Genomic DNA, 16163 nt, shown 5'->3' on the forward strand with positions numbered 1-16163 from the left:
GGGCCTCTGCCTTTGGGCATACACCACTGCGAGCCGGGGACATGGGCCTTCCTCAGCCAGTGCAGCCAGCACTGGGATTCTTCTGCCTAGAAAGCTGTTCTTGAAGCTGCAATAATAGGAACATTTTTAAAAATAAAAAATCAAAAAACTCATTGTGTAGGACATGGTCAGTCAAGGCTTTGTCATTACTTGAAGACTGAAATTTAGCTTTGGCCATTAGCTTTGGAAAAAGAAAAACACTGTTAAGCAGACTGAAAGTGTAAACTAAAACAAAGCCCTAGGGACAAAGTTAACCTAAAGCTCATTGTTTTCAAGCATGTCAAAGTACTACTTCCATTACATTAATGACAAATCACATTTATCTAGTCATTAAAGTAGGTTCCTAAAGGACTTGGAAACATTTTGTACATAAAAGTAACTAAATTTCATTTCTTTAAAACTGTCTGATACTTCAGATGGGCCTTTACTCTGATTAGTCAAAATCAGTGAGGTTTTAGAAAGTTGCAATAACGTCTGGTATTTTTATAGACAGGACCTTTATAGCTTCAAAATTATTACCTCATTTTCCCCAGACCATTCTTTTGAGGTTGCCAAGGTAAGTTGCATTGTCCCCATTTTACAGAGAGGAAAACTGAGGCTCAGAGAAATTGTGGTTTGCCCAAAGTCACCCAGGTGATGGAGATGGGCACTAACTCCAACTTTCTACCTCCTCCAAGTCTCTCTCTCTCTCTCACACACACACACAACACACACACACACACACAAATTTACTCATTGACATTTATGCAAACCCATCCTCCACAGTGTCCTTCCCCAACCTCTTAGGCTGCACCTTCAGATCACAACCCATTGTATTTGCAGGAACGTACCCTACCAGTCCCCCCAGCTGGTTGAGGGTCTGGAGCAAAGAGAAGGTTTTTGTACAACAATATGGTATTCAGTTCTCCCAATGTTCTCCAGAAGTCTTCAGCCACAAACACTGTACCTGGAAACGCTGAGCCCCGGCCTCACCTGCATTCCCGAGGGCTACCCCCTCCTACTCTTTCCCATTCTTTTTCCTACTCTCCTGTTCACCAGACTTAGAGAATACTACTCCAGAAAGTTTCTCAACTCTTACTCGTCTTCCATAAGACTAGTTAAGAATAACACCCATTTACGCTATGTTGCACGTGTTTTCGGACTTTCTGAATGTATCCATCAGTTGTGTTATCTTTTCTTTTTCCCCTCTATAAAAAAAATACGATTTTTCATATGGGATGGCTCTCCAGCAAGGTGAGGGGAAGGTACATTAGATACTATGGTTATGTGAGAAACAGAAAATATCCATAAAAGTTATTTTAAAAAAAGAATACCACACATTAGTATCACTTTTCAAAGTGCTTTCACATCCATTACTTCATTTGACACAAGCAAACGCAATCTCTTTGAAGGCAAGGATCTTCAATTTTACCTCTGTATCCCTAGCATGCAGCACAATAATTATAAGAACCAACATTTACATAGTACATTAAGGTTTGCAAACCACTTTGCATTTATCTTATTCGATTCTCACAACAACCCTATGAAATCCCTGCTATTATTATCCCCATAAGATGAAGAAACCAAGGTTGAGAAGCTGAATGGCCTGTTTAGAGTCACAGACCTAAGTATCTGAGGCATAATTTGAACTCAGGACTATTTTCTGCCACTTTTTGTATCCCCAGCACTTAGCATAATGCCTGCCACCCAGTAGGCACTTTAAAATATTTACTGATTAACTAAGTCCAACACTTATGCACAGTGCTACCTAGCTGCTGAATCTCTGGCACATAGGAAGAATCACAAATATTTGTCAGGCTGGATTGGTTTGAATGGAGTTACAAGATCCTGAGATTACCTCCACACCAGGAAAAAGCATCAATCAGACTTCAGACCAGGAAGAATCTGATGCTGAAAGGGAGATCACGGGTTCTTTGGAAGTCATCATGCAAATAAATGCTACTTAAACATTTGTTCAAGTGCATGGTAGAGAGGATTCTTGTTCAGGTATATACTGGACCAAAAGGCTCTTAGATTTTGTGAATAATACTATAAGTTATCCAGGCCAACCCCATTTCACAGCAGAAGACTCTAAGATGTCAGAAGCCCAGAAGAGCCAGAATTGAAATCCAGTCTTCTGACTCTTAAGTTTGCAGAAAAGCAAAGGGAGAGGCTTTTCTTTCAGAAGCCCAACTGTCAATATTCCTCTGCCCAGGGAGCCAAGGCAGAACCCAGAACTCAGTCCAAAAGAGGCCACCCCCAAAGGCCAGTGGGTCCCACAGCCTACAGAGGGCCTCCAGTCTCCAGGGCAGGTCTAGGCTGGCCAATGCCCAGTTCACACACACTCTTGCTAACACAGCAGTAGGCACAGGAAAGGGACCAGAGACAGTGGAAAAGCACCAGACACAAAGTCGCTGAGAGTGTGGAGAAGTGATTCCTGCACGCTTTAACAGGATAACCCCGTCTGCAGCACCAGCTGAGTGACTAAAGCACAGTCAGAGGGAGAATGGGAGGAGGAGGGAAAAAAAAATACCAACAAACCAACCCTGATGTGTTTTCAGTGAATTATAACCAGACTGGTGAGAAAAGGAACAAGGGCACCTTGAGGAAATTAACAGGCAAGAGAAAGCATATTCAAATCCTAACTCATGCTCATATATACTTGGCACGGTGGAAAAGACAATGAATTTGTAGTCAGGGGATGAGAGTTCAGATCTCCCTGGGCAACTGGCCAAGCCACTGAAGCACTCTGGGCCTCAATTTCCTCATCTGTAAAATGAAGGGTTTTGGGTAGATGGCATCTACTAAATGCCTTCTGGTTCTAGATTTATGATCCTGTGACCACTCGGTTCTCTCACCCAGCTTCTCACAGAAATGCATCAGAACTTTTGGAAAGTGACCAAACTGAGGCAGGCCCAGCTTAAGTCAAGGATATGACAGCAGCCTGGGATCCCCTTAGCAAACAATGTTATTAGTGCCGGAGAGATTTATGACAATTTAGTTTTTTGCTGTCTCTCTGGGCTTCATGTAGCCACTGTTAAGAGTGGAAAGAACATAAGACTTGAGTAATAGGTCCTAAGTTTGAATCCTGCTTTTGCCACTAATTAAATGTATAATCTTGGGCAAGAGGCTTCCCATCTGGGAGCCTGTTTTCTTCACCTGCAGACTGCAGACTTTCCATCATCCTTGCACAACCCTTCAGAATCGTTTTGAGGGAATAGCTTGATTAATGTGCGCTTTAGTTACAAGAGGATAGAGACCAGACCTATACTTTCACTGGTATAGGGAAGTCCCAGGTGAGGAAACTCCCTCTCCTAGTGAAGGCTGCCACCTACACACAGAAAGGTGAAGTGATCTGCCTAGGGGCACACAAACAACAAGCTTTAGAGGTGGGACTCCAATCCCAGTCTCCCTGTCTCCAAGGCCAGCTCTCTAACCACGGCACCGAAGTTCACCCAATACAAGCATCATTGTTTTACAGATAAGGGAAACTGAGGCTCTGAGAGGTTTAAGCAACTTAGTCAAAGTGATACTATGAGCTATTGATCAGGGACCGCTGGCCTGCTGTTAAGACAGCAGCAGCTTCTAGGAAATATGATTTCAAAACCATCAGAAAGAATCTGAGAAGAGAGAAGGGGAGATGCCAGTCCCCAAAGTCAGCTTGACCCAGAGTCACCTTTCCACAAGAGCTGCAGTCGGCAGTTAATCCAATGATTCAATCCTAGGTCGTCAGTCAGTGTCCCCCATTGCCTGGTGTTTTTGCAGGTTCTCTCCCCCTCCAACGGTGCTTCACTTAAGCTGGTATTCAGATGACATCTCCTACAGCCATAAGTAGACTCCGAGGCAACGAAATCATCTCAACTAATCCAAAATGTGCCAGCTAGAGCCCTAGTAATTATGGCTTCCTTCAGAGAGCTGACCTCAGAACCCACCTCTGACAGGGATGGCTGTGTGACCTCAGGCAAGTGACTCAACCCCTCAGTGCTCTAGGCCAGTGGGATCAAACTCACAGGGAAACAGTGGCCACTCAATCCTACAGAAGGATCCTTTCAGCCCCTGCGGCCGAGTATTGACTGAGAAAACCACATATTGACATTATGTATGTTTTATTGTATTTGTTTAGTTAAATATTTCCCATTTACATTTTCATTTGGTTTGGTAGGCACTTGGGAGTATAGTGGACCCCATGCAGCACATTCAACACCAACCTAGGCACAAACTGCAAAGAAGGTGAGAGCCTGCCTTGTTCGGGAGTCCCCCATATCAATGAAACCACAGGTCCTGCCCCTAACCCTGAACAGGCCATATAGCACATGGCCCTCAAATAGTTTACTCCTCATCTAGCGCTGCTGCCTGGTGAGGCATCATGGGGCTATTAAAAGAGCACTGGATTATGAGTCAGAGGACTTGGTTTCAAAGCTCAGCTCAGCTACTATGTTCACCTATGTGAACCTGGACATGCCTCTGGGTCTCAGTTTTCCTCTAAGAGGCGATCCTGATATGATCTACGATCCTATGTGCCTCAGGGAGGATCAATTTAAACAAATGAACAGTAAGCTTCCTCGTGCTCACTACCACCAGGAGGGGGCAGCACCGACCCACTACAACAAACAGCAAGGGGCAAGGGGGGCGGGATGTGGAGGACTGGTACAAAATAAATCTTCCCTCTGACCCCAAGACTATTCCCCAGCCTACAGGGCCTAAAAAAGCCTCTTCAGCTCTTGGCAGATTCCCTACAGACTCTTCCAACCCTGCTTTATGAGCCCCGAACCACAGATGTAATGAGGTGGAAGGCTCTCCCAGGACCAAGATGCCCCGAGGAACAAGAGCAGTAACTTCCCAAAATGATGATGCAAGGGCTTCAATGAGTCTGGCCTGAGACTATGTCCAACCCATCCAGTCTACATCCTATTGGAACAGTTGTCTGCATGCTGGCTGCCCCAAGAGAAGGTGAGCTCCTGGGGGTAGGCACGCTTTTCAGACTGCCAGTACTTAAATAGAGCCTGGCACAGGGTGAATGCTTAATAAATGCCTGCCATCTGAATGGCGGCCTGCCTTGTGCCCTCTCAGCCTCTGCCTCATTCCCAAATACAGCCTTAGCCATTTCAAGCTTTCACCCAAACGGGAACAGCATCTTCCCTCCCAAAGCCCAAATCTCTAGGACAGATGCTAACTGAGGGATAGGAGGCATCCTTTTGACGGCCATGAGGAACATGGCGGCCTTCCCCTTAGATTTCGACCCCATCCCTGTCTGCCTCTCCAAATTCTTGCCCGATGTATAAAAGGTGGCATCGCTTGTTAAGGGCCCCCTCCTCCCAGATGACTCTGGGATGGTGCTGACTGAAAGGCTAATATTACCCAGAATAGTGTTTAGCTTATCAAGTCTGCTATCAAGTGCAGCAACTTTTCAGCATGACAAACAATTTCCTCCATTTTCCCCAAACCTCCCTGACCCCTTTTGATCCCTCCAGGACTATGTGATGACTAGAACTGATCACAAGCAACAAACAATAGTGTGGTCAAAGGAGTTTGGGAAAATCTACCCCCAGAAACCTGCTAAAAGATCCCTGGGAAAACAGCTATTGCTCATCTAGCAACTGAGCAAGTGAAGCAATGGGTCAGTCACTGACGGGCTTCTACCCCGCGAATCCCCCACCACCACACCAGCAGGGAGATAGAGGCAGCACGGTTCTCAGACTCCAGTTTAATTGGGTTTGCACTCTACAGGAAAGGGGGTGTTTTCGAGCAAATTCAGCAGATAGATGATCCCCCTCCTCCCAGCGGGAACAGCCTGGCCTCCCTCTAACAGCCAACAGCTCTCCTTCCCATGGGAATCCAATCCCCTTCCAGAGTGCAAAGGGAGAGCTTCTAGGAAGAATAAGAACAGGGAAATGGGATGGGATGGGAGAAAAAGACAGACTGGCTTTAAAATTCACCCCAATTGCATTCTGGGCCCAGGAATACCAGCAACATCCCACAGGCCTAGACAACCTCTGGAGGAAGACAAAGGCTGATCCCAAGTTCTGGCTGTGCTCACATAAAGTCAAACTCAACACTCCCCCCAGAGACTGATAGCTGGTGTTTCACTAGTCATCAAAAGACAGTCATGGGGCCACCGCCAACCTCATACTGGGGGCATGGTGAATAGTTCCCTTGTAAGCTGGCTCCCCCATCAGCAGGGTTCCAAGCTCAGGAAACCTAAGCAGTTGTAGCCACCACGAGACAAAGGGCATCCTCCCTTGCCACGAACATGAGTTTTCTTTGATAGTGTCTCTCCACAGGCTGGACAGCAGCTTAATCATCGGGTGGTAGCAGCAAAGTGCCTATGGATATTGATGGAACCAACCAGGTGATCAAGGGGAGAAAGACTGGAAGCTGGGGAGGAGAAGGGAGAGGAGGTGGAGAAAGCGCCAGAACAAGAAGCAAAGTAAACCAAATGTAGGTTCTAGGAAGGGGTGGGACAGAGATGGTGGCCATGGACTGCCACTTATCCACAGCCTTGGAAGGGACCATGGAGCCCAGGGCCCTCCATTAACTCTTTTCAGGACGATTTCTGTTCAATACAGCTTTGGGAGCAAATTCAAGCTTGTCCTTAAGGCTCACCACCTGCGTGAGGTCCTTGCCTAACAGCTCTTCCAACTTTCGGTCTTCCCGACGCTCTGAGATGCTCTTCTCCTCCTCTACAGGCTGGGGTGACTTCCCCCTGATGAACCACTCCAGGTGGTAGCCCACAGCCCCCACCACAAAGGCCACAGGGAAGGTGACATAGGGGGCGTAGGTACGAATCGCTGTCCAAAACAAAGGCCACATGGCATCTGCAAGATGGTATGAGACAACATTAGGGATAAACCGTCCTCTGCTGAAGGTGAAATCATAACTGTAAACCTTAAAGGGCTACATGTCACTTCTGATAACTATTAATGTTAGAGCTCCCTCCCAATCACTGGGAGGGCTCACTAAGGGAATTATTTTAGAAAGAAAACCACACCCCCTAATTTAGCTGTCTTCTAATTTCACATTTTCCAGGTGCTCAACAAATAAATTCCCATTTACCAGAAAAATTCAAATCGTCAGAACTTGTGTTAACCTTTTATACTATATTTTTAAGGTAAAAATAGTTAAACAGCTACGGTTTATTCCAAAAATTCAATTTCCAGGGTATATCATATCATGTGGTTGGTAGAAGACTCAACCTGATCCCAATTCCTACCTTCATGACACTAACAAATAAGGCCTGAGTGGAGCAGGGTTAGGGTCCCTCAACTGCTCTTAGGCATTTCACCATCCCTCTTTCCCCTTCTCCCCCAAAGGACTTCTCAGTCAATACACCAACCTCACTACTCCCTCCCCTGTGAAGTTCAAAACTATAGGGAACAAAGAGTAGCTACTCTGAAATACAGCCCTTGTATATATGACCACTTCCCATTAACCAGAAGGTACAACTGGCCAGGACCCTAACCCATCACTCAACCATTGTAAATAGTTAGATTCTGCTGAATTTTTAAAAAGCAGAACAAAATCATACTCAGATTCTACATCCCATTTAAGCAATCACTATCCACTATCACTTACTGGACACCAAAGGGCTTGAGGCTTATTGTCTTAATTAGTGCTAGAAGGACTAGGAAAAGGAAGTCTCAGGCTCTCCTAAAGAAAAAGACCAACCCCTAAGTAATCTAAGGGAACAAGAAATACCAAAATAGGTCATACCATTAATCCATCCAGTCCACTGCTTGTTTTCTGATAGGAAGGCCATGAGTTGATTTGTTCACCATTACAATTATCTCAAAAAGCCAAAGGCAGTTTCCAAATAACCTCAAAGTTAATTATGGGGCCACCATACATTTGCCTAAATTCTTTCTAAACCCACATTTTTTGGTCTATATCAATTGCTAAGGTAAAGACACCTCGAGGTTTACTATCCTGTAGTAGTGCTAGAATCCAGCACCTTCTGCCCTACAATCTGCCTAACCCAATGCTCCCTAGTTCTACTTTCCTGAACTTGGGGAACAATTCCCAGTTTTATCCCATGCATTCTCTTCATGACTGAATAACCTTCAGTCACATCCCTTTCTCAGTCTTCCTCTTTTAAGGCCTTTCATTTATCCCCTACAGATGCTCTTCTACTCCCATAATCATTTTAGCTGCTTTTCCCGGATCTTTTTCAAACCATGTCAAAGCTTTGATTCAGGTACAGCAACCAAGACTTGTGCCCAATATTAACATAAAATTCAATCTCTAACACAAGATAATGTTATTTTGTTTAAAAACCTTTTCCTGGGGATGCACAGCATTTTGCTAGCCTTCCTGACTCCACTGGACTGTAGTCACTGAGGAAAAATCAATGATGACTTGAAAATTCCCTTTCTAGAGCATAACAAACAGCAGTAGGGTTTGAGGTTCTCTCCTCCCAACCCCACAAAGCTTAGTCACCACTTCTCACAGCCCTGAGAGATTTTCCTATAATTTACCCCGATCACTTTCTGTAAAGGATCCTGCCCTAAGGACAGAACATGCTGAGGCAGCTTCATGAACTCTTAGAAACAACTCAAAGGATTCCTACCTTTGGCTTCCAGGTTTTCTCCTTTAACTATTTCCCACATTTCTCTGATTTCTAACCCTGGGTTAAGACACCAAATCCTTGACCTCAGGATCTACCCTGCTTTTGTCTTTCTTTGTATTTCTAGCACTCGAATAGTACCTGACACACAGTAAGTGCCTAATAAATGCTTGCTGACTGACTGCCTCCTTGACTTGAGATCTGTTATAGAATATCTGTGCTTTTTCTGCCAGTGTTCCCACCTTAAGCACTTTGAAAGCAGAAAACATTTCCATTTTTTTCCTTTGTATTCACAGCACCCAGCAAAAGGCCTGGTACATAGTAGGTGTTTAATCAATGCTTGCTGAATTAAGTTGACTTGGTGCTGGATTCTAGCACTACTCTCTCCCTTCTTACTCTTAGCCATACATAGCATATGACCACAAGAATGACCATAGGACTGGGGAACAATATTTTGTCAAGGATTAAGAACTAGCAGGTCTTTTTCTAGGTGAAGAAGTATAGCTGATGGGGTTGCCCAGGCACCTCTTAGTATTTCTACAAATGACCTGAAAGGAGGACAAGTAAAATCTCAAAACATGGAGAGAGTGTTAAATGCTTTCAAAGCATCTGGATCCAACAATGGTCTGGATCCACACAAGCAGAAGGCAGCACCTTCCTCCTGACTTCCTTCCCTCCTTCTATGGGAAAGGAAGAAGCATTTATATGGTGCCTACTATGTGCCACACACATCCCTGTGCCCAAAAAGGTCAAGGTTTACCGAGTGTCCTAAAGGAAAGTAAATGAAGAAGGCCCAGTAGAACAGAAAAAGCGGAGGCCAGGAGGCTGTCTGATGTCTCCTCTCACCCCGTGACAGTAAGCATTTATGGCCACCGCCTGCCCCTAGCCCCAGGTAATGTCAAAACCTAAGGACAGGGGCAGCGAGGTGGCACAGTGGATATAGAACTGGCCCTGAAGTCAGGAGGACCTGAGCTCAAATCCTGCCACAGACCAAGCACTTATCACTTACTAGCTGTGTGACCTTGGGTAAGTCACTTAACCCCAACTGCCTAAAAAAAAAAAACCTATGGACACCAACACAAAGCTGGCTGGGCTGCACCAAGCCCAGGGTTACTCTGCAGGGAGGAAGGGGAGTATCACCAGCAGAAAGGCTGGTCTAAGTGGCCCCTCCCCTCCCCTAAGGTCCAAGACTCAGGATCTGAGCTGGAAGCGGTCACATGAGTCATCTAGTCCAGAGGTGGGGAACCCGAGGCCTCGAGGCCACAAATTCCCCACCCCTGATCTAGTCCAATCCTACCCAGAGAAGGAATCTCTTCTATAAACGTCCCTAACAAGGGGTCGTCCAATCTCCAGTTGAATATTTCCAACCATGGGGAGCTCACCACTACACCAGGCATCCCATTCCACTTGGGCAGAGCTCTCTCTCTCTCTCCTCAAAATAGTTAAGGACGATCCTCCAGACTTCTGGCTTAAATAGGCCCCTTTGCCAATTCTTCCCCCCACCCCGGCCCCCGCCCCGCACTTCCCACTGCTCCTGACTCTAGTCTTGGTCAATAAGCATCTATTAAGCGCCTACTGTGTGGCTCCAGGGGCTGTGCTGAGGGGGTGCTTTGGCCCCACCTCAGAGTGACAAGGGCAGCCCAGGTCCCCGGCCTTCTCTTCTCCAGGACCCACATCCCCAATCACTCCTAGGGCCCCTTAGAAGGCGTGGCCTCTGGGCGTCACCAGGGGTCGGGACCTTGAACTCTCCGGGTCTCGGAGCTGGCACGAGCAACACCGGGATAAACTGAGGCGTGCTGCTGCTGGAGGAGCTTCCAAGCTTTGCCCCGCCCCCGGAGTTTGCCATGGTAACCGGGGGCGGGTCGAGCAAAGGTGACAGAGTAGGGGGGGAGGGGAGGTACAGCGCAGCAGGGGCTGAGGCCGGGGCTCCCTCATTTCCCTATCACACAAACTTACAACACTCCCCGCAACCCCCCATGGTTTGCCGGGCAAAGAGGCAAAGGTCATGAAGCGCGGTCGGGAGGAGGAGAGGCGGTGCGGCTGCCACTGGAGCCGGGGCTCCCTCATTCCCCGACACACGTACACACTCCCCGCTCCCCGGGAAGCCCCACGCTCACCTGTGCCTCTAGGCCCCACTCCGAGCCCCGCTCCGCACCCCCTCCACCCGCCAGCAGGCCTTGCGCAGGTTTCCCCACCCCCACTCCGCTCCCAGAGGCCCGCGGGGCCGGACCTACCCGCTTCGAGAACGGATTGGTCGGTTTCAGGGAAGCTGCGGGGAGAGAGAAAGAGAGCAGGGCGCCTGCGCCTGCGCCTGCGCCTGCGCCGGGACTGCCAGCGCCGCCCTGAAGGAAGGCGACAGCGCCACCTGACGGTGTGGCGTGGAGGGTGCCTTCGGAGCCCCGGGGATTTATGAATGGGTGGGCACGTGGTACAGCCTTCCAGGCAGCTAGGCAACTGGGCACCTTGAGCCTGAGAGCCCTGGGCTGAGTGGGATCCCCCCGGGGGAGGGGAATGCTTGCTGCTGGCCTGCCTACTAACAGGGCATAGAGTCCCCTCTGACATCCATACGTACTGAATCAGGGTTACCTGGGGCTACCAACGGTAGCCGTTGCCAAAGGTGATCAGAGCCAACCCGCCAAGCTGTCCAAGCCTGCCTGAGGCAAGGTAGGGGGTGGCTGTTTTTCTGGGATCCCCTGCCCCACAAGAAAAGCTCCAAACCCAGAACCAACTGCCTGGGCAGGAAAATCTAGATCTGAGCACAAAAAACAACTCTAAGTGCCAGATGTGCCCGGGAAAGTCGGTCTTCCCTAGGAACTTCCCACCTTGTGGAGAGCCCAGAATAAGAAGAAACAGGCCCAGGGAAGTGGGTATCTGTCACCTGAATAGAGCCACAGACACAAAGGGGACCCCCTGGAGAACCCCAGCCTTCGGGCCAGGACTCAGCCTGCGGCTGGCAGCCAATCTGTACCCCCTCTCCCCTGAAAACCAGGGTCTATCAGAGGTTGACACTGATCGGCCGCACCAACCCAACTTCCTAAGAGATCTTTAGTTTCTCTCCTCATTCTACTATCGCTGCTCCTTAGAATGCCCCACAGCAACACAAGAACCTGCCTACATGTCACAAGGACACACATGTACACACTGACCCAGATTTCTCCCCATTCTTGCCTCTGCCTCCCAACTTTACCCCTCAGATCTCCCTGCTCTGTCTCCTTATTAGCTAAGTTACATAGACTCTAATGGATCATGAGTTTCCCAAGGGCAAGGACCTAAACTTTTTCCATCTCTTTCTAGTCCCATTCCCCAAAGGTGGCTGTGCACTCAGGAGGCTTCAGGAAAGGGTTTAGGGAATATGAGTAATGTATTGAATTGAAACCTTGTTCTCTTTAAATTCCTCCTTCTTCCTGATCTTGTTGGGTTTGGTTCTTCTTAACAAAGAATCTATGAATGTTGGAGATGGAAGGGAACTCAGAGAACATCCAGGCAAATCCTCTCATCGTACAGATATGGAAAGCAAGACTCCTAGAGGATAAGAGACTTGCCCAAGGTCACACAGCAAGGGAATATTAGCCAAGACTCAAATCCAGGTCTTCTGGACTCCTGAGCTAGAGCTTGCTCCACTGCACAAGCTGTCCTTGGCTTTCCCTGCTCTGACATGAACAGATAAAGGGTTTTACTCTCCCTGACAGAAAGAATTGGGTGGTAGCAGCAAGCTGGCAAGGCCAGAGCCTCAAGCAGAGAGAGAAAGGGAAGTGGACTGAGTGTCAGGCTGACTGAGGAGGTGAACCCCTTAGGAGAGGTTCTGGGCTCACTGTGACAGCTGAAGGCAGCATCCTTGTGGAAGTGTGGAAGCTGTAGGCCTTGGAAGGGAAGGAAAGGGTAATTTTTTTGGCAAAGGGACTTCTTGACTAGGGGTCTCAGGGACCATCCTGGCTTAGAATGAGCAAGGGATCTAGGCTTTACTCTGGAGCAGGGATAGCCCTATTCAGAGATCACTGGACTGGAAGAGGAAGGGGAGAAAGGACATACGTGGGCTCCCATCAGGAGAAAAATCTGGTGCTCAAGTCCTTGTTACATCCCCTACAAACACACACACACACACACACACACACACACACACACACACACACACAGCAGATGCCCTCTTCCCAGATGTCCCAGGCCCTTGGGAGATGGGTGTAGGTTCCTCACTGAGGGAGGGAGGGCAAGAAGGGGTCCCTGCTGAAAGAGAGAGCATAAGAGCATGGCTCCTGTGCTGGGCGATGCTTCCACCGCCGCTTTATTCCTCCTGGTATAGTCAAGGTGGGTCCAGGGAATGGGAGTTGAGGGGGAGGGGAAGCCTCCCACCTCTCCCAGCACCCTCCCCTCCCTGCAGCAGGTGGAGAATGGGGCATGGCATCTCCTGGGTTGGTCCAGCCACTGTGGTCCCCAGCAGGCCTGGCAAGGGAGGGTGGGGATCACTATCCCCAGCCCATTAGGGTGGATGGCTGGGTTTGGGGATTCCCCTCTGCTGGGGGGAGGTTCAGAAATCTTCATAAAAAGGGGGTGTTAAAAGCCACAAAGCTCAGTCCCCACGAAGCCCAGCCCCGCGGGGAGGGAGGGACATGGAGCCTGAAGGGCGGGGGGCCTGGCCCGGCCCGGCCCAGCAGGGAAGGGGACAGGATGGCAAAGATAGTGCCTGAGGCAGCCAGTGGAGGAGAAAGCAGAGAAGGGGACCCTGGCCCAGAGGGGAAAGGAAGCAAGGGGGTAGTTGTAGGTGAGGAGGTGTGTGTTTGGGGGGGAGGACTTCCCTCCTCCCCCAAAGGAGTCTTAGCTTGGGACCCAGAAGGTAAAAAAAACCAAACCCAGAAACTGTGATAGGGCCAGACCAGGCCAGGGTCTGGGAAGGCAAGGGGCCATGGGGCTTCCTGGGGGGACACAGAGGGCTGGGCCCACCTCTGCCCTGGGGGGGCCCCGATATCACAGTGACCTCTACGCTGTGTATGTACAGTACAGATAGAAAACAAGGGGCCGCAGGTGGCAGGCGGGCAGGGCCTTGGGCAGGGTCTGGCAGGTCACAGTCTGGTCTGGGCCTCGGGGATATAGATCTCTATGCTGTCCGCACTTTCTGTGGCTGAGCTGTGGCGGAAAGAGGCTGCCCGCTTGGCTGCTAGGAGCCTCTTCCGAGCTTCCTGCCGCTGCCGGTCCACAGAGTCCAGGGAACGATCCTTCACTGGGACCCCCGGCCCCCGAGAGGGCTTCTTTGGTATCGGGGGAGGGACCTTCTTCTCCTCCTGTGAAGGGAGAGAGAATAACATGACTTGAGAGGCAGGGACTGGGATTAGGGAGGTTCCTCTGGTGTACTGATGAAGGAAACTCAAGGGGTAGGGGTATAGAAAGAGCAGGAAGACCTGAAAGGCAGGGATGGTGGAGATCTAAGGGAATAGGGATGGCAGAGACTAAGAAAGTAAGGAGAGAGGAAGGAAAGCAAGACCCAAGGGACAGGAATGGAAAGAAAGCAAGAAGACCCAAGGGGCAAAGATGAAGAAAGAGCTTAAAGACCCCAGGGAAGGGAGAAAGTGAGTAGGAAAAATACGAGAGCAAGGATTGAAGGGGAGAGTAGTAAGAGTATGAGAAAGTAGAGAGTCCCATTGAGGGGCAAAGATAGAGCAAGATTAGGGAGACCTGAGATATAGGGATGGTACAGAACTGAGAATCAGATGGCAGAAACAAGGAAAAGGGATGTGGAAAGAACATACACACGTAGAGCAATGGAGAGAGAGAGAGAAAGATGGAGAGAGAGAAACAGAAAGACAGAAGGGGGGAGAGAGAACTGAGAGGGAAAATTGGAAGACCTGAGGGGAAGGGATGAGGGTAGACAGCAGGAAAACTTAATGGGAAGGGATGAGAAGCCTGTAAGACAGGAAAGCAGAAATCAGAAAGGTAGGGATGGGACATATCTGAGGAGCAAGGACAGCAAAAATTCAGGGAACAAGGATGCAGAAAAGAGACCATATAGATGAATGTTAAAAACTGTTTTTACATGTAACTGGGGAAAAATAAAATAATTTAAAAAAAAAGGAGAGAGAGAGAGAGAGAGAGAGCAAGAGAGCATATACACACCTGGGTGGCAGATAGGATGAGAGCAGGGAGACCTAAGAGTCAGGGATGGGACAAAAGGAGAAGCACAGGAGCACAGATCACAGGGAGAAGACTCGAGATATAAGGAAATGGTATGTTTGTGTGTTGGGGGCAAACATGAAGGGCAGGAATGGTAGAATCCAAGGGGTATGGACATTGCAGACAGAAACAAAGAAAGGGAAGTAGCAAAAAAGACAGAATCCAGTACATAAAAAAATAACAAGAGAGATGAAATAGGAGCTATAATGACAGACATACTGACCAAGATCCTCTCAAAACCATAACAATCCCAAGAATGAAGCAAGCTTTGGATGGAGGTGGGGATCACCTACCCCCACTTCACTATCAAAGAAATCTCTTCTTCTCCCATGTCCAGAGTGTGACCCAGGCTGAAAACTTGGCCTTAGAGAAATGACCTTGAGATACCCCAAAGTGAGTGGCTGCCAGTGGGAATGACTGACCCTAAGACATGAAGAGTCCCCCTGAACCCTCCCAGACAAGAAAGTCATTGTTACATACCTCTGATTTTTAGGAAGTGGGAACCTGCCTTCCCATAACTTCTACTAACTTGCCTTTGGAGCTATGTGAAATAAGTCTTATCCCTTCATCATTCCTTCTCCACTCCTGCCTCAGTGCCTTCCCTCTATGATTGCCATATATAAAAAAATGTGTGTGTGTATATGTACATATATACACACATGTATATATGTACACGTGTGTGAGAGTATACATATATGTATACGTGTGTGTGTGTAAGTAGCAGGGACAGGTATTCAAATCCAGGCCTTCTTGACTTCAAATCTAATAGTCTTTAAACTACACCATGTATAGATGCCAAGCTGATCAAAATCAGGATGACATGCTCAGGATGGGAGGGGGGAAATCACTTTAGGCTGAAATCATGGATCAAACTCTAATAAGAGGACATTTGTGGCTTCACTTCCATAGTTCAAAGACCCATCATTACATCAGCATGGGTCTACCCCCTCCTCCACCTACAAACACAGATCTTCACCATTCTACATCTTGATAGACAGTTTTCTGGGTTGGTCCTCCCTGGGCCTATACCCTAAGCCTTTCTGCCTTGGTAGGACCTAACAGAACCTTCAAGAGCCTAGGGTCACCTCACTCACCAAAATATGGCATAGGAGGACTTGGATTTAATAGGGATACATGTAAACTCCTGCATTTAGCTTTGAAAAAAACAACTATGCTGGCAGAGAATGGGGCTGATGGGACTGGATAACAGTTCATGTGAAAAAGATCTCAAGCTCTTGCTAGACCTCAAGCTAAATGTGACTCTACTGAGTGATGTAGGAGTCAAAGGAGCTCCATTACCAGAAGTAATGTCCAAAAGGAAGGAAATGTTTAACTTAATAAAATGACAGGAGATGGGAGGATGGGGTGGAGGAAAGTTACCAGAAAAGCAGAAGCCATGTCTTTATTATCTTGTCTTGTACCTCTG

General features: G+C 48.2%; 2 protein-coding genes across 5 annotated transcripts in view; both read right to left on the minus strand.

Annotated features, from left to right (window-relative positions):
• Positions 1-4107: 4107 nt before the first annotated feature.
• Positions 4108-10910, minus strand: SMIM12 (small integral membrane protein 12). 3 transcript variants are annotated; one of them, XM_020983713.2, is made up of 2 exons: positions 10813-10910; positions 4108-6833 (listed from the first exon to the last, which is right to left on the minus strand). In XM_020983713.2, the coding sequence occupies exon 2, from the start codon at positions 6826-6828 to the stop codon at positions 6550-6552; it is 279 nt and encodes a 92-aa protein (XP_020839372.1). In that variant the 5' UTR covers positions 6829-6833; positions 10813-10910; the 3' UTR covers positions 4108-6549. The 3 variants fall into 3 exon arrangements, with proteins under 3 accessions (XP_020839372.1, XP_020839373.1, XP_078013137.1); XM_020983714.2 differs by lacking the exon at positions 10813-10910 and adding an exon at positions 10696-10792; XM_078157011.1 differs by lacking the exon at positions 10813-10910 and adding an exon at positions 7729-10015.
• A 1916-nt stretch (positions 10911-12826) lies between these two features.
• Positions 12827-16163, minus strand: part of DLGAP3 (DLG associated protein 3) — an 80578-nt gene continuing 77241 nt past the window's right edge. For both annotated transcript variants that reach the window (XM_020983710.2, XM_020983711.2), the window contains exon 12: positions 12827-13851. In XM_020983710.2, coding sequence (XP_020839369.1) covers positions 13633-13851 — 219 coding nt within the window. In that variant the 3' untranslated portion in view covers positions 12827-13632. The remainder of the gene's footprint in view (positions 13852-16163) is intronic.

Source organism: Phascolarctos cinereus, unplaced genomic scaffold, assembly GCF_003287225.1.
Source record: "Phascolarctos cinereus isolate Bilbo 61053 unplaced genomic scaffold, phaCin_HiC Scaffold_726;HRSCAF=1367, whole genome shotgun sequence".
Taxonomy (NCBI): domain Eukaryota; kingdom Metazoa; phylum Chordata; class Mammalia; order Diprotodontia; family Phascolarctidae; genus Phascolarctos; species Phascolarctos cinereus.

Coding starts and splice junctions, on each gene's coding strand:
- SMIM12 (XM_078157011.1), bottom strand. CDS start 7,774: ATGGCCTTCCTATCAGAAAACAAGCAGTGGACTGGATGGATTAATG. Junction 6,834..7,728: donor GTGGACTGGATGGATTAATG/GTATGACCTATT, acceptor ACCATCTTGCAG/ATGCCATGTGGCCTTTGTTT.